General features: G+C 47.2%; 1 protein-coding gene across 3 annotated transcripts in view; it reads right to left on the reverse strand.

Moving 5' to 3' along the window:
• Window positions 1-18,946, reverse strand: part of AP3D1 (adaptor related protein complex 3 subunit delta 1) — a 113,120-nt gene that overhangs the window by 37,465 nt on the left and 56,709 nt on the right. For all 3 annotated transcript variants that reach the window (XM_069740603.1, XM_069740602.1, XM_069740604.1), the window contains exons 8-10: window positions 18,001-18,074; window positions 17,767-17,816; window positions 10,455-10,504 (exon numbers count right to left, since the gene is read on the reverse strand). In XM_069740603.1, coding sequence (XP_069596704.1) covers window positions 10,455-10,504; window positions 17,767-17,816; window positions 18,001-18,074 — 174 coding nt within the window. The remainder of the gene's footprint in view (window positions 1-10,454; window positions 10,505-17,766; window positions 17,817-18,000; window positions 18,075-18,946) is intronic.

Below are 18,946 nucleotides of genomic sequence, written 5' to 3' on the forward strand. Positions count from 1 at the left end.
GATGGACTTAAAGTCTTCCTTCAACCTTAATAACTATGTTACTAAGATAGAATAGGAATGGGGGACACGCTAAATGTTTGGTTAGTGCAGTATGAGGCGATCCTGGAAAAGGCAAGGTCTTTGATGCCAAGGGAAGAGAGGATCTGTATTAGGAGGGAGTGGTCAACTATGGTTGAAGGCAGAGGATAGGCCTAGTATGAGTTATAAAGATTATTTTCTAATAACTTTGGTGGTTTGTAAGTTGTTAGTATTTTTGGTCAGGGCAGTTTTAGCACAGTGGTGAGGACGGAAGCTGGATTGAAGGTTATCGAAGAGCGAGATGGATGAGAAGTGGGATGGAAAAATCAAAGTGGACGTGTTGTTTGAGGAGTATTGAGACAAACAATAGTGAAATGGGGCGATAGCTGGACGTAGAGGCTGTGTCTAGGGATGGCTTTTGCAGTATAAGCGCTTTTGTTGAGCATTTGAAAACAAAGAAAGATACCAGAGGTTCAACTTAGGTTGAAATGATGGGTTAGGGTACCGTCACACTATACGATTTACCTACGATCACGACCAGCGATACAACCTGGCCGTGATCGTAGGTAAATCGTAGTGTGGTCGCTGGGGAGCTGTCACACAGACAGCTCTCCAGCGACCAACGATGCCGAGGTCCCCGGGTAACCAGGGTAAACATCGGGTTACTAAGCGCAGGACCGCGCTTAGTAACCCGATGTTTACCCTGGTTACCAGCGTAAAAAAACAAACAAACAGCACATACTTACATTCCGGTGTCTGTCCATTGCCGTCTGCTTCCCGCACTGACTGACTGCCGGCCGTAAAGTGAAAGCACAGCACAGCGGTGACGTCACCGCTGTGCTCTGCTTTCACTTTACGGCCGGCAGTCACAGTGCGGGAAGCAGACGGCTAGGGACCTGACGGACACCGGAATGTAAGTATGTGCTGTTTTTTTTTACATTTACGCTGGTAACCAGGGTAAACATTGGGTTACTAAGCGCGGCCCTGCATTTGTGCAAGTTTACACAGAAGGAATTGAAGCTATTTTGAAGGCAGAGAGGGTGGTCATATCATGTACGGATTTCAGTTAGATTTTTATTTTGTTCATTCACGTTTTTGTTGATAGATGAAAATAAACAATTGACACTTCTCTTGAAAGCATTCACACTTTGTAGCATTTTTTCTTAATCTGTCTAAAGCTTTTGCAGAGAGAGAGAGAGAGAGAGAGAGAGAGAGAGAGAGAGAGAGAGAGAGAGAGAGAGAGTGTGTATGTATATATATACGTATATATATATATGTATATATATATATATATATATACACATATATATACATATATATATATATACATATATATATATATACACATATGCATATATATATACATATACATATATATATATATATTATTCATGACTATGAAAATTGTACATTCACACTGAAAGCATCAAGACTATGAATTAACACATGTGGAACTATACGTAACAAAAAAGTGTGAAACAACTGAAATTATATCTTATATTCTAGGTTCTTCAAAGTAGCCACCTTTTGCTTTGATGACTGTTTTGCACACTCTTGGCATTCTCTTGATGAGCTTCAAGAGGTAGTCACTGGGAATGGTCTTCCAATGGTCTTGAAGGAGTTCCCAGAGATGCTTAGCACTTGTTGGCCCTTTTGCCTTCACTCTGCAGTCCAGCTCACCCCAAACCATCTCGATTGGGTTCAGGTCTGGTGACTGTGAAGGCAAGGTCATCTGGCGTAGCAGCCCATCACTCTCCTTCATGGTCAAATAGCCCTTACACAGCCTGGAGGTGTGTTTTGGGTCATTGTCAGGTTGAAAAATAAATGATGGTCCAACTAAACACAAACCGGATGGAATAGCATGCCGCTGCAAGATGCTGTGTGTTATGTTTGCTAATGACAGGTGTTATGAAGGCAATCCAGAAACACAGTGTGCTTAGCGATCAGAGCGCACACAGTGATCTGACAAATACCCAAAAATACAAGAACGAGCTCTGAGACGTGGAAACTCTGTAGACTGCACACCTGATCCTATCCTAAACACAACTAAAAGCGGCTGTGGATTGCGCCTAACAACTACCTAGGCAACTCGGCACAGCCTAAGAAACTAGCTAGCCTGAAGATAGAAAAATAGGCCTGACTTGCCCCAGAGAAATTCCCCAAAGGAAAAGGCAGCCCCCCACATATAATGACTGTGAGTAAGATGAAAAGACAAAACGTAGGGATGAAATAGATTCAGCAAAGTGGGGCCCGATATTCTAGGACAGAGCGAGGACAGTAAAGCGAACTTTGCAGTCTACAAAAAACCCTAAAGCAAAACCACGCAAAGGGGGCAAAAAAAACCCCACCGTGCCGAACTAACGGCACGGCGGTACACCCTTTGCGTCTCAGAGCTTCCAGCAAAACAAAAGACAAGCTGGACAGAAAAAAAGCAACAAAAAAGCAAAAAGCACTTAGCTATACAGAGCAGCAGTTCACAGGAACAATCAGGAGAAGCTCAGATCCAACACTGAAACATTGACAAGGAGCAAGGATAGCAGCATCAGGCGGAGTTAAGTAATGAAGCAGTTAACGAGCTCACCAGAACACCTGAGGGAGGAAGCTCAGAAGCTGCAGTACCACTTGTGACCACAGGAGTGAATTCAGCCACAGAATTCACAACAGTACCCCCCCCTTGAGGAGGGGTCACCGAACCCTCACCAGAGCCCCCAGGCCGACCAGGATGAGCCGCATGAAAGGCACGAACAAGATCGGAAGCATGAACATCAGAGGCAAAAACCCAGGAATTATCTTCCTGAGCATAACCCTTCCATTTAACCAGATACTGGAGTTTCCGTCTAGAAACACGAGAATCCAAAATCTTCTCCACAATATACTCCAATTCCCCCTCCACCAAAACCGGGGCAGGAGGCTCAACAGATGGAACCATAGGTGCCACGTATCTCCGCAACAACGACCTATGGAATACATTATGTATGGAAAAGGAGTCTGGGAGGGTCAAACGAAAAGACACAGGATTGAGAACCTCAGAAATCCTATACGGACCAATAAAACGAGGTTTAAATTTAGGAGAGGAAACCTTCATAGGAATATGACGAGAAGATAACCAAACCAGATCCCCAACACGAAGTCGGGGACCCACACGGCGTCTGCGATTAGCGAAAAGTTGAGCTTTCTCCTGGGACAAGATCAAATTGTCCACTACCTGAGTCCAGATCTGCTGCAACCTATCCACCACAGAATCCACACCAGGACAGTCCGAAGACTCAACCTGTCCTGAAGAGAAACGAGGATGGAACCCAGAATTGCAAAAAAATGGAGAAACCAAGGTAGCCGAGCTGGCCCGATTACTAAGGGCGAACTCAGCCAACGGCAAAAAGGACACCCAATCATCCTGGTCTGCAGAAACAAAACATCTCAGATATGTTTCCAAGGTCTGATTGGTTCGTTCGGTCTGGCCATTAGTCTGAGGATGGAAAGCCGAGGAAAAGGATAGGTCAATGCCCATCCTACCACAAAAGGCTCGCCAAAACCTTGAAACAAACTGGGAACCTCTGTCAGAAACAATATTCTCAGGAATGCCATGCAACCGAACCACATGCTGAAAGAACAAAGGTACCAAATCAGAGGAGGAAGGCAATTTAGCCAAGGGCACCAGATGGACCATTTTAGAAAAGCGATCACAGACCACCCAAATGACTGACATCTTTTGAGAAACGGGAAGGTCAGAAATGAAATCCATCGAAATATGTGTCCAAGGCCTCTTTGGGACCGGCAAGGGCAAAAGCAACCCACTGGCACGAGAACAGCAGGGCTTAGCCCTAGCACAAATCCCACAGGACTGCACAAAAGTACGTACATCACGTGACAGAGATGGCCACCAGAAGGATCTAGCCACTAACTCTCTGGTACCAAAGATTCCAGGATGACCAGCCAACACCGAACAATGAAGTTCAGAGATAAGTTTATTAGTCCACCTATCAGGGACGAACAGTTTCTCTGCTGGACAACGATCAGGTTTATTCGCCTGAAATTTTTGCAGCACCCGCCGCAAATCAGGGGAGATGGCAGACACAATGACTCCTTCCTTGAGGATACCCGCTGGCTCAGATAAACCCGGAGAGTCGGGCACAAAACTCCTAGACAGAGCATCCGCCTTCACATTTTTAGAGCCCGGAAGGTACGAAATCACAAAGTCGAAGCGGGCAAAAAATAACGACCAACGGGCCTGTCTAGGATTCAAGCGCTTGGCAGACTCGAGATAAGTCAAGTTCTTATGATCAGTCAATACCACCACGCGATGCTTAGCTCCTTCAAGCCAATGACGCCACTCCTCGAATGCCCACTTCATGGCCAGCAACTCTCGATTGCCCACATCATAATTACGCACAGCGGGCGAAAACTTCCTGGAAAAGAAAGCACATGGTTTCATCACTGAGCAATCAGAACCTCTCTGTGACAAAACCGCCCCTGCTCCAATCTCAGAAGCATCAACCTCGACCTGGAACGGAAGAGAAACATCTGGCTGACACAACACAGGGGCAGAACAAAAACGACGCTTCAACTCCTGAAAAGCTTCCACAGCAGCAGAAGACCAATTAACCAAATCAGCACCCTTCTTGGTCAAATCGGTCAATGGTTTGGCAATGCTAGAAAAATTACAGATGAAGCGACGATAAAAATTAGCAAAGCCCAGGAACTTTTGCAGACTTTTCAGAGATGTCGGCTGAATCCAATCCTGGATGGCTTGGACCTTAACTGGATCCATCTCGATAGTAGAAGGGGTAAAGATGAACCCCAAAAATGAAACTTTCTGCACACCGAAGAGACACTTTGATCCCTTCACAAACAAAGAATTAGCACGCAGGACCTGAAAAACCATTCTGACCTGCTTCACATGAGACTCCCAATCATCTGAGAAGATCAAAATGTCATCCAAGTAAACAATCAGGAATTTATCCAGATACTCACGGAAGATGTCATGCATAAAAGACTGAAACACAGATGGAGCATTGGCAAGTCTGAACGGCATCACTAGATACTCAAAATGACCCTCGGGCGTATTGAATGCAGTTTTCCATTCATCTCCTTGCCTGATTCTCACCAGATTATACGCACCACGAAGATCTATCTTAGTGAACCAACTAGCCCCCTTAATCCGAGCAAACAAGTCAGATAACAATGGCAAGGGATACTGAAATTTAACAGTGATCTTATTAAGAAGGCGGTAATCAATACACGGTCTCAGCGAACCATCCTTCTTGGCTACAAAGAAGAACCCTGCTCCCAGTGGTGATGACGATGGGCGAATATGTCCCTTCTCCAGGGATTCCTTCACATAACTGCGCATAGCGGCGTGTTCGGGCACGGATAAATTAAATAATCGACCTTTAGGGAATTTACTACCAGGAATCAAATTGATAGCACAATCACAATCCCTATGCGGAGGTAGAGCATCGGACTTGGGCTCTTCAAATACATCCTGATAATCAGACAAGAACTCTGGGACCTCAGAAGGGGTGGATGACGAAATCGACAAAAATGGAACATCACCATGTACCCCCTGACAACCCCAGCTGGATACCGACATGGAATTCCAATCCAATACTGGATTATGGGTTTGTAGCCATGGCAACCCCAACACGACCACATCATGCAGATTATGCAACACCAGAAAGCGAATAACTTCCTGATGTGCAGGAGCCATGCACATGGTCAGCTGGGCCCAGTATTGAGGTTTATTCTTGGCCAAAGGTGTAGCATCAATTCCTCTCAATGGAATAGGACACCGCAAAGTTTCCAAGAAAAACCCACAACGTTTAGCATAATCCAAATCCATCAGATTCAGGGCAGCGCCCGAATCCACAAACGCCATGACAGAAAACGACGACAAAGAGCATATCAAGGTAATGGACAGAAGGAATTTGGACTGTACAGTACCAATGACGGCAGACCTAGCGGACCGCTTAGTGCGCTTAGGACAATCAGAAATAGCATGAGTGGAATCACCACAGTAGAAACACAGACCATTCAGACGTCTGTATTCCTGCCGTTCAACTCTAGTCATAGTCCTATCGCACTGCATAGGCTCAGGTTTAACCTCAGGCAGTACCGCCAAATGGTGCACAGATTTACGCTCGCGCAAGCGTCGACCGATCTGAATGGCCAAAGACAAAGACTCATTCAAACCAGCAGGCATAGGAAATCCCACCATGACATCCTTAAGAGCCTCAGAGAGACCCTTTCTGAACAAAGCTGCCAGCGCAGATTCATTCCACTGAGTGAGTACTGACCATTTCCTAAATTTCTGACAATATACTTCTATATCATCCTGACCCTGGCACAAAGCCAGCAAATTTTTCTCAGCCTGATCCACTGAATTAGGCTCATCGTACAGCAATCCGAGCGCCAGGAAAAACGCATCGACACTACTCAATGCAGAGTCTCCTGGCGCAAGAGAAAATGCCCAGTCTTGAGGGTCGCCGCGCAAAAAAGAAATAATAATCAAAACCTGTTGAATAGGATTACCAGAAGAATGAGGTTTCAAGGCCAGAAATAGCTTACAATTATTTTTGAAACTTAGTTCTATCTCCAAAAAACAAATCAGGAATAGGAATTCTTGGTTCTAACATAGATTTCTGATCAATAGTATCTTGAATTTTTTGTACATTTATAACGAGATTATCCATTGAAGAGCACAGACCCTGAATATCCATGTCCACACCTGTGTCCAGAATCACCCAAATGTCTAGGGGGAAAAAAAAAAAAAGTGAACACAGAGCAGAAAAAAAAAAAAAAAAAAAATGATGTCAGAACTTTTTCGTTCCCTCTATTGAGAATAATTAGTTAGGCTCCTTGTACTGTTATGTTTGCTAATGACAGGTGTTATGAAGGCAATCCAGAAACACAGTGTGCTTAGCGATCAGAGCGCACACAGTGATCTGACAAATACCCAAAAATACAAGAACGAGCTCTGAGACGTGGAAACTCTGTAGACTGCACACCTGATCCTATCCTAAACACAACTAAAAGCGGCTGTGGATTGCGCCTAACAACTACCTAGGCAACTCGGCACAGCCTAAGAAACTAGCTAGCCTGAAGATAGAAAAATAGGCCTGACTTGCCCCAGAGAAATTCCCCAAAGGAAAAGGCAGCCCCCCACATATAATGACTGTGAGTAAGATGAAAAGACAAAACGTAGGGATGAAATAGATTCAGCAAAGTGGGGCCCGATATTCTAGGACAGAGCGAGGACAGTAAAGCGAACCTTGCAGTCTACAAAAAACCCTAAAGCAAAACCACGCAAAGGGGGCCAAAAAAAAACCCACCGTGCCGAACTAACGGCACGGCGGTACACCCTTTGCGTCTCAGAGCTTCCAGCAAAACAAAAGACAAGCTGGACAGAAAAAAAGCAACAAAAAAGCAAAAAGCACTTAGCTATACAGAGCAGCAGGTCACAGGAACAATCAGGAGAAGCTCAGATCAAACACTGAAACATTGACAAGGAGCAAGGATAGCAGCATCAGGCGGAGTTAAGTAATGAAGCAGTTAACGAGCTCACCAGAACACCTGAGGGAGGAAGCTCAGAAGCTGCAGTACCACTTGTGACCACAGGAGTGAATTCAGCCACAGAATTCACAACAGCTGTGGTAGCCATGCTGGTTCAGTATGCCTTCAATTTTGAATAAATCCCTAACAGTGTCACCAGCAAAGCACCCCCACACCATCACACCTCCTCCTCCATGCTTCACGGTGGGAAACTGGCATGTAGAGTCCATCCGTTCACCTTTTCTGCGTTGCACAAAGACACGGTGGTTAAAACCAAAGATATCAAATTTGGACTCATAAGGCCAAAGCACAGATTTCCACTGGTGTAATGTCCATTCCTTGTGTTCTTTAGCCCAAACAAGTCTTTTCTGCTTGTTGTCTGCCCTTACCAGTGGTTTCCAAGCAGCTATTTTACCATGAAGGCCTGCTGCACAAAGTCTCCTCTTAACAGTTGTTGTAGGGATGTGTCTCCAACTAGAACTCTGTGTGGCATTGACCTGTCTCTAATCTGAGCTGCTGTTAACCTACGATTTCTGAGGCTGGTGACTCGGATAAACTTATCCTCAGAAGCAGAGGTGACTCTTGGTCTTCCTTTCCTGGGGCGGTCCTCATGTGAGCCAGTTTCTTTGTAGTGCTTGATGGTTTTTGCCACTGCACTTGGGGACACTTTCAAAGTTTTCCCAATTTTTCGGACTGACTGACCTTCATTTCTTAAAGTAATGATGGCCACTCGTTTTTCTTTACTTAGAATTTGTATTATGGCAAGAAAAAAGCAGCTAACAGTCTATTCAAGGGACTATCAGCTGTGTATCCACAAGACTTATGCACAAGACAACTGATAGTTCCAACCCCATTTATAAGTCAAGAAATCCCACTTATTAAACCTGACAGGGCACACCTGTGAAGTGCAAACCATTCCCGATGACTCCCTCTTTAAGCTCATCAAGAGAATGCCAAGAGTGAGCAAAGCAGTCATCAAAGCAAAAGGTGGCTACTTTGAAGAACCTAGAATATAAGACATAATTTCACTTGTTTCACACTTTTTTGTTAAGTATATAATTCCACATGTGTTAATTCACAGTTTTGATGCCTTCAGTGTGAATGTACAATTTTCATAGTCATGAAAATACAGAAAAATCTTTAAATGAGAAGGTGTGTCCAAACTTTTGGTCTGTACTGTATATATTTGTAATGTATATGTAAAACTAAATTGTAATTTTTTAATAAACACAAAAATGTCTCTAATATGCAAGCTATATGTAGCCTAGCGCTAAATTAAATTACCTACTCCAAACCGGGATCCAAGAAGTATCGTTTCTCCTTGTGGAGAGTGACATGTTAAGCATGCCGAGATGAGGAGACAAAGCCGCAATGCTCCTCTTGGAAATATGCAAATTGTCTCTTCAGAGCGGAAGAGGACTAGAACTCTGAATTTTTTTTCACTTAAGCTAATAATCAAAAACTATATTGATAGCTAAGTTTTAGAGTTAGCAGTTGGCATAAATTGAGTTAGTAATAGCGGGTGTTTAGTTTTGGTTTGGAGTAGGCAAATTGTCTCTTCAGAGAGGAAGAGGACTAAAACTCTAGTGCCACCTATTGGAAGTAGCAATCCTAACAGTCAATGTCGACCCTTTAACGAGCCTTGTCACATGACTTAGGATAATAGCCAAACCAGAATCCAATTTGCAGACACTGTTTCAGGGTACTGCCCCTCAGTAGAGCTCCACTTTGCACTGACGAGGGGTAGAACCCCGAAACAAAGTGTCTGCAAATTGAGATTCTGGTTTGGCTATTATCCTAAGTCATGTGACAAGGCTCGTTAAAGGGTCGACATTGACTGTTAGGATTGCTACTTCCAATAGGTGGCACTAGAGTTTTAGTCCTCTTCCTCTCTGAAGAGACAATTTGCCTACTCCAAACCAAAACTAAACACCCGCTATTACTAACTCAATTTATGCCAACTGCTAACTCTAAAACTTAGCTATCAATATAGTTTTTGATTATTAGCTTAAGTGAAAAAAAATTCAGGAAAGAAAAAAGCAAACCGGCAGGATAAAAGGAGTTTAGGGCACTTGGAGGATCATATGGGCTCTGATGAGGTGCTTGAGGGGCTAAATTACGTTTCGTAACAGACATGGAGATGAAGCATAACACTGACAGGAGTGAGGAGATCAAAGGCAGGGATGGCCATTTCTCCTGTCATTATGAGGCTTGTGACTGGCGAGTGGGACAGCAGACATGGGTCCTGCAGCTTAGCTAGGTGCCGATAAGCTGGCTGGGACGACAGGTGCCGGTGATATCCTGTCACTAATTTGTCATAACTGAAATGCACATAATGTTGCGGAAACCAGCACTCTACCATGACGCACATTTACATCATAGGTTGGTAGGGAGTTAATAAGACAGAGGCCTCTGAGCATATGCAGTACAAAGCTTTGCACTCTTTTCTTCATGTGCAGAAAGCTGTGCTCCCCATGGATATTCTACTCTATACCTGGAGATGCCAGGAGTGCTGAACCTCAGAAAAGGTGGCTTACTCCCCTTCTTTTCGGATGCTGTGATCTGGAGATAGAATGGCAGCACTAGATGAAGGTCAGCTCCGGGAACTTAGGAGTAGAGAGTTTCGAACTGAACATTATAAGACCCAATGCGTCAAAAAAAGCAACAGGTGAACGAACCTGACAGGATGTGACAAGCTGGTGGTCATTTTATTGTACTGTAGAGATTGGCTCCTTAGAAAAGACTGGTTTAAATCTTTAATTAAAGCTATTTAGGAAATTTATTGTTTCATTTCGCTGTATTTCCAAACAACACCTGAAGGTGTGTGTACAGTTTAAGCAAATTTATATATAGAAAAGAAAAAAAAAAAAAAAAGATTCTTAACCTACCTGAATGCTTGCACTGTGGTTGGGCATCCCAGATGACAGCGATATCAAAACTGTGAAACAAAAATTACACTTTATCATGTGGTGTCATGAAATAAAATAAAGTTCCTAATACATTTCACCCTAAAGCAATATTTTTGAGACCTACAAGGGTAAAACACAACAGAATTCATACTTAAAAGAATTACATCAACTTTGAAAACCTTTTGTAACAAGTATGAAAGATCATTTTTGCGGACTTGAAAATAGGGATTTTTGTGTGTACTCACCGTAAAATCCTTTTCTCCGAGCCACTCATTGGGGGACACAGGACCATGGGTTATGCTGCTGTCACTAGGAGGCTGACACTAAGCTGAGACAAAAAAAGGTTAGCTCCTCCCCTGCAGTATACACCCTCGTACTGGCTTCCAGACACCCAGTTTAGTGCAAAAGCAGTAGGATAGTAACAATATAACAAGTAACATTAGAATATAACATGTCAAACAAACAGTCAAGATCAAAAAAAAAAAAACAAGATCACGAGCCGAAAGGCTACCAGGGTGGGTGCTGTGTCCCCCAATGAGTGGCTCGGAGAAAAGGATTTTACGGTGAGTACACACAAAAATCCCTATTTCTCCTTCGCCTCATTGGGGGACACAGGACCATGGGACGTCCCAAAGCAGTCCCTGGGAGGGAAACAATACAACCAAAATAACTCCGTGTACCATCTGACTACAAATGCGCAACGTCCGCCTGCAGGATACGCCTGCCAAGGGCCGCGTCCGCAGAGGATTGGATGTGAACATTGTAATGCTTTGTGAACGTATGTAGGCTGGACCACGTCGCGGCCTTGCAAACCTGCTCCGCTGATGCCTGGTGCCGGATGGCCCAGGAAGCACCCATCGACCGAGTGGAGTGAGCTCTAATCCCCGCCGGGATAGGACTGCCCCTGACCCGATAGGATTCCTGGATAGCAGATCGGATCCATCTGGCCATCGTGGATTTAGACGCAGCCAAACCCTTTCTGTGACCCTCCGGGAGCACGAAAAGGGCGTCCGATTTTCTGAAGTGCGCCGTTCTGGAGATGTACCTCCTGAGGGCCCATACCACGTCCAGAGTATGGAGAGCTTTCTCGACCCTATGTTTGGGCTGCGGACAAAAGGAGGGAAGAATGATGTCCTCGTTAAGGTGGAAAGCTGAGACCACCTTCGGAAGAAACGCGGGAGAAGGACGTAGGACTACCTTGTCCTGATGAAAGGCAAGGAAAGGTGCCCGGCAGGATAGAGCGGCGAGCTCTGAAACCCTTCTGATGGACGTCACCGCTACCAGGAAGGCAACCTTCCAAGAGAGAACAGAGAGCGGAACGTCTTGAAGGGGTTCGAACGGCGGTTCCTGGAGAACCCCCAAGACCAAGTTGAGATCCCAGGTCTCCAACGGCATCCTGTAGGGAGGAACAACATGGGAGACTCCCTGAATGAAAGTCTTGACCTGAAGGTTGGTGGCGATCCTACGCTGGAACAGCACGGATAAGGCAGAGATCTGACCTTTAAGAGAGCTCAGGGCCAAACCGGAATCCAGACCGGACTGAAGGAAATTCAGGATACAAGGGATGGAGAACCTGAGCGGAGGGTGCCCTCGGAGCCTGCACCAGGAGAAGAAGGTCTTCCAGACGCGGTGGTAGATAGAGGCAGAAGACGCCTTGCGAGCACTTAGCATGGTGGGGATGACCTGCTGAGAGAAACCAGCACGAGCTAGAATCCAGGTTTCAACAGCCACGCCGTTAAACGTAGGGCCCCTGAGCTCTGATGGTAGATCGGTCCTTGGCGAAGTAGGTCTGGGCGGTCTGGCAACCGCAAGGGGACGTCGGCTACGAGCTGGACGAGTTCCGCGTACCACGCGCGACGAGGCCAGTCTGGGGCGACCAGAATGACCGGAACTCCCTCCGTCCTGATCTTTCGGATGACCTTCGGCAGTAAGGGAAGAGGAGGAAACACATATGGGAGCTGAAAATGATGCCACGGAGAAATCAGCGCGTCCACTCCTATGGCCTGGGGATCCCGAGATCGAGCAATGAAGTTGTGGACTTTGGCGTTCCATCTGGACGCCATCAGATCCACGTCCGGGGTCCCCCAGCGAAGACAGATCTGGTGAAAAACTTCTGGGTGAAGTTCCCACTCCCCCGAGGCAAGGCCCTGGCGGCTCAGGAAGTCCGCCGCCCAGTTCTCGACTCCCGGAATGTGCACCGCCGAGATGATGGAGTGGTTGGTCTCAGCCCAACGAAGGATGAGGGAGACTTCACTCATTGCCGCCATGCTGCGGGTATCCCCCTGGTGGTTGATGTAAGCCACCGCCGTGACGTTGTCCGATTGGACTCGTACTGGGTGACCCGCGAGCAGAGCGTGGAAGTGAATCAGAGCAAGTCTGATAGCACGAATCTCCAGAATGTTGATGGGGAGACTGGATTCCCGAACAGTCCAACGGCCCTGGGCCGAGTGGTGAAGAAACACCGCCCCCCAGCCCAGAAGACTGGCGTCGGTGGTTACCACTAACCAGCGGATCGGGAGGAAGGACTTCCCCTGGCGAAGAGACGGTCCCAGGGTCCACCAAATGAGAGAATGTCTGACCTGTGGGGACAGAGGACAAGGGAGGTCGAGAGAAAAGAGACTCCTGTCCCAGTTGTCCAGCAGAGCCTGTTGCAAAGGGCGGAGATGGAGTTGAGCGAAGGGAACAGCTTCGATTGCCGCAACCATCTTTCCCAGGATCTTCATGGCGAACCGAATGGTTCGCGGGCGAGAATGGCAGAGTGTACGGACTCCCTGTTGGAGCGCTTGGACCTTGGACCGAGGAAGCAAAACCAGCCCCCTTGAAGTGTCCAGGATCATTCCCAGAAAGGAGATCCGACGGGAAGGAACGGGAGATGACTTGTCTAAGTTGATCAGCCAGCCCAGGCGCGAAAGCGAATCCAGGGTAATGTGGACGCTTGACTCGCAGGCCTGAAAAGACGGGCCTTTTATGAGGAGATCGTCTAAGTAAGGTAATACGACGACTCCTCGAGAGTGAAGAATGGCCATGACAGCCGCCATGACCTTGGTGAACACCCTGGGCGCCGTGGCGAGACCGAAGGGTAAGGCCGTGAACTGGAAGTGGTCTTCTCGAATGGCAAAGCGGAGGAACCTCTGATGAGGCGGGAAAATCGGGATGTGAAGATAGGCATCCTTGATGTCTATCGAGGCTAAAAATTCCCCTCTTTCCATGGAGGAGATGACCGATCTGAGCGATTCCATCCTGAAGTGCCGGACTCTCACGCACCTGTTCAGGAGCTTCAGATCCAAAATGGGACGAACTGTCCCGTCCTTCTTTGGCACGACGAAGAGGTTTGAGTAGAAGCCTCTGAACCTCTCGTGTTCCGGGACCGGCACGATGACCCCGCTCTGGCGGAGGGAGTGGATGGCGCAAAGAAGGGCGCGAGACTGAGCTCCCGAACTGGGAAGACGAGAGGGGAAGAACCGAGTTGGAGGGGGAGAGGAGAACTCTATCTTGTAGCCAGATGATACCAGATCTCTGACCCATTCGTCGTGAACGACGGAGAGCCAGGCTTGCTGAAAAAGGAGTAGACGACCGCCTACTCTTCTGGTATCGACTGGCGCCGTTCCCGAGTCATTGAGAAGGGAATCTGGGGGGTCTCGAACCTCTGGTTCGGGGCTGCCTCGGTTTCCCGCGCCAGGAGGGATTAGGTCTGAAGGATGGACGAGCGTCTCTGTCTGCGCGGGCGGAGCGGTCCGATCTGGGAAGGCCAGAGGGATTGGACCAGGCAGAGTTGGTACGAAAAGGCCGAAAACGAAAATAAGGCTGGAGCTGGAAAGCCGCTTTGGGCCTCTGTTGGGGAAGAAACTTGCTCTTTCCCCCTGTGGCGTCGGAAATAAGCTGGTCAAGCTTTTCGCCGAAAAGACGCCCGCTTTGAAAAGGGAGAGAAATCAGGGATTTTTTAGAGGAAGAATCTGCACGCCAATCTCTGAGCCAAAGGGCCCGTCTAATAGCGATGGCGTTGGAAGCCGCCGAAGCAGCGCAATTTGCCGCGTCGAGAGATGCGAACATAACATAATCACTGGCCATGGCTAGCTGCTTAGCCAGGTCCGCCATCTCAGAGGGGAGATCCTGCTCATTAATGGATTTCGCTAGGGCATCCGCCCAGGAAACCATAGCCTTGGACACCCAAGCCGCGGCGAAGGAGGGAGACAGGGACGAGCCAGAGGCTTCGTACACAGAGCGAGCTAGAGAGTCTATCTGGCGTTCGGTGGGGCTCTTAATTGAAGCGCCCTCCGGGACTGAGAGAAGAGTCTTAGAAGCCAGGCGCGAGACCGGCGGATCTACCGTAGGGGGATCCGTCCAGTCTTTCACGAGATCAGCTGAGAAGGGATACTTGGAAACCAAGTCCTTCTTTCCCGTGAAGCGCTTGTCTGGGCGCTCCCTGTGACGCCTGACAATATCCAGGAAGGCTGGATGAGAGGCAAAAGATTTGTGAGAACGCTTGGTTCTGGAAAAGGAGACCGCGTGTTCCGGAGCGGAATTAGAATCGTCATCCACCTTTAGTGCGTGATTGACTGCTACGATGAGGGAGTCAACCGTGGCTCTGAACTCCGGAGCCTCCGGATCCAAAGAAATTTCAGACTCATGTTCAGAGTCCTGAACGCTGCGAGCCCCCAAAGAGGGTGAGCGAGAGGTGGAGCTGCCAGAGTCTGAGTGGCGAGGAGAACGCTCCGGAGAGGTAGTACGGGTCCGTTTTCTGGACGACCGTGCCTCTTTAAGAGGAGAGCGGCCCCTGCTGGCCGACGATTCCCCTGCTATGGAGGGATCTCTTAGCACCTGTAGCGGATTGCCTCGTTCCCCGGGAGGATTTTGAATGGATTTGATGGCGTTAGCTAAAAAATCCACGGACTGAGAAAGCGAGGCGACCCACGGGGGGGGGCTAGGTACGCCAGGGTCGGCGGCGGTGGAGGGCTCCTGGGCACATGGGGCATCGCAGGCAGAGCAGAGGGGAAAGCTTTGAGGCCTGGGAAGTGGGGCCTGGCAGGTGGTACACGCAGAAAAAAAGGTTGTATGTACCTTAGAGGATTTTTTAGACCTTGACTGCGACATGATGCTAATGCAGAAAAAATTTACGGGGTCTATATAGGGTAACCAGTGTCTGAGAGGGCGCTGCAGAGGGGAGCTAACGATGTCTCCTTACCCCGGTCCTGTGTCCCGCTATCCAGGAGAGACGAACTGCTGAGATATTCAGTCTGAGAAGAGGAAGCCGGCTGCACGTGGGCCACTGACGCACCAGAGATGCGACAGGCAGGAGCTGCGGCGCTGAGGAGAGGGGCCAAGATGGCCGCCGAGATCAGGAAGAGAAATCTCGGCGGCTGTGAGAAGCGCCAGGAGCGGGGGGCGGCGCCGCTGACACTGACTGGAGTGGGCGGGGCTTAACGGCGGCGACCAGCGGCTAGGCCGAAGCCGGGGGCTAAATTTGCGGCCTCGGCCCGGCGCGCGGTCGCGAGCGCCGGAAAAAGAAAGGGACACCGCCCAAAAAGCCTGCAGATGGAGCCCAGGGATGAGGAGCCCTCCTGACCGCTGGCGACCCCCCCCCAAATCCCCCCACCGGGCACTTACCCTGAAATGGAGGTGAGAGGGTGCCATATGGAGGTGCCATGCATAGGAACGGTGCAGGGGTTGGGAAGCCTTCTATCCACCGACCCCACATGGGGGGTGGAGAGGAACCGTCCACCACCTGAGTCACAAGTCACATTGGTGATGCAGTGTGGTCTGCACGGACGCCACTGGGATAAAGCCACTGTACAGCCGAGGGTAGGACCTGGTGGACAGGGCAGATGTCCGGCAATAAAAAGGCCTGGCTGCAGAGGAGGATACTGGAGGTAGGAACACCAGTGCTCGTCTGTATAACAAAAAGGGGAGATCGGGGCCCATTAGGGGAGAAACCGTCGCCCAAAAAAGGACAGCTCAGGCAGTGGCTCCCACGACGCAGGAGAGGATACGGAGAGGTGAAACTCCCGTGCTCGCCTGTTGTTGGTTCGGGGGAGATCGGACCTTAGAAGAATCCGTCGCCCCCTTCGTCCGGAAAAAGGAAAAAGAAAAAGAGAAAAAAACCCCAAAAGGGTTAAAAATCAGTGTGCCTCCTACGGACACTAAGCTTAAACTGGGTCTCTGGATGCCAGCATGAGGGTGTATACTGCAGGGGAGGAGCTAACCCTTTTTTGTCTCAGCTTAGTGTCAGCCTCCTAGTGACAGCAGCATAACCCATGGTCCTGTGTCCCCCAATGAGGCGAAGGAGAAAAGGATCCTATAGATAGGTGATAATGGTCACTGGGAAAACATTTTTAAGAAAGGTCACTGTGGTCGGAAATACTATTTACACATTTTATTTGGAAGGGGATTTAAAACAAATTGCTATAGATTACGATTTCCAAGAAGGGTCTGAAGTTTTAGGGCTCTTTGGATTAGTTTGTTTTTTAAAGAGCCATTTCATTGAATTTCCTCCGATATTTACAATGACAAATTATCCAACTACAGACAAGACTTGCATGGTTTGACTACTCTATACTATTCTTAAGGTCTTCCGTATATGGGAGGCTTTGAGTAATTCATTACCAGCAGCAGCTTATTAAACAGCGGCAAGTTAGTAATTATCAACATCATTTGTTAACGTTCTAGTACTGAAAGCCAAAGTACTATAGAAAATAAATGGAGGCGCTATCGTGAGAGAGAGACAGCACATCGTCATTTTTTTTCGGCTAAAAGAGAAACTTAGTTACTAAAAAAAATATAGTTCACACAAATAAGCTACAATGTAAAATATCTTGGATAAATCTGCTTCTTTCTCCTCCTGGATTGACGTTTCTCTCGCATTATAAAAGGATAAAAGCTGTCAGCAGTGAAGACCGGTTCTCACATTACTGATAGGAGAGGACATTTAGACCTTTTAACATTCTATGGAGAGGAGAGAGATGCTCGCGAGGCCGACACCGGTATTCTGCTGCAATTTTCATAGTTCTTTATAAGCACCAGCATCTTTTTCTCAAAGTAGTGGGAAAATATGTATTCATTGAAAGCGGATTTTACCCATGAACTGAGAATTTTGAAGAATGATTGATTAGTCTGGGAGGAACAAGATGTGAATTTCTCTGATACAATATATTATAAAAGTGTCTTATTTTCATAACGATTTATGGGAAAAAAAATTAAACCGATTACTCTTTTTATTATTATTATTAGTTATGCAAACATTTTAAGATATTTTAAATTCTGCAAATTTGCTAAGGTTTCCAATTATTTTACTTACCCGCTATTACAGTATTCACACATTCATACAGGAGAGACATTGCAGATGTACTGTACAGAAGGAAAAGAACCAGTTACAAAAAAGTGCGATAACACGTAAGGTGCAAGAAACTGGCGGAAAGGGGAGAATAAATCAGAAGCACAGCACAGAAGTGACTGGAAGATGGACACCTTTCTCGGATACCAGTCGGGTGGAGGACAGAACTACAGACAACGGAGCACAGAGTTATCTTACCTGTGAATAAGGTTGGTCAGAGGCTCAATCAGTTTTTTTCCCAGCCTTGGTTCCAATGGAGTAAGGGCCCCAAACTACGGTTAATGTGGAAAAACAAAGCAGACATGTCAATCTATATGAGAACAACCCATATGAATACGAGGGATTTACAGACTTGTAAAGGGGTCATAGTTCATTTAATATAGAAAAGGATTGTATGTATCCACAGCCAAGGCATCATACACATTGTTGCAGAAGTAACAGGCAAACTTGGTCTTTAAAAAGGATGTCCACTTTACTTTAAGCATTGCAGAGGTGACTTTGCGCCACTCACCAATATAAATGTATAGGTTCTGCTCTTGTACTGGTTTGTGGACCTTTCTCAGTGCACCGCTCTCCTGTTCTCATAATGGCTGCTGATGGAGGAGCTTGTGACCAGAACTGTCCATCTCCCTCCTCCAATGGAGAACAGATTTGCCACATGCAGATTGTTTGGCTTTTTTTTCCAGCTGAACAGGTCTGACCACATACACCCTCCTCAGCAGCAATTATGTTAACAGAAGAGTGGTGCAGTAGGCCGCACTAACAAGTACAGCAGGAGAACCTGTAATAAGTCTATTATTAAATGCCACATAATCAAGTGCCAAACATTTGTCATTAAAAAAAAAGTGGACAATCCCTTAGAGGGGTTTCTGAGGCAGAAATGGCGGTGATGTATGCGATATGAAGCAGTCTAGTGGGTGCGGTCTCGCTCCATACAACTGTACTGAGCAAGGCCCACCAGACGAATTCTGCCCGGGGAGCATGTATAATGCATAACGGCTCAGATATTGGCGAATCCTAGCAGTGCAGAGTGCGTGAGCTGGTGAGATTCATAAGTCTCCAGTCATACAAAGTGACTGCAGACTTACCGTATATACTCGAGTATAAGCTGAGATTTTTTTCAGCCCATTTTTTTTTTTTTTTT

Source organism: Ranitomeya imitator, chromosome 1, assembly GCF_032444005.1.
Source record: "Ranitomeya imitator isolate aRanImi1 chromosome 1, aRanImi1.pri, whole genome shotgun sequence".
Lineage (NCBI taxonomy): Eukaryota > Metazoa > Chordata > Amphibia > Anura > Dendrobatidae > Ranitomeya > Ranitomeya imitator.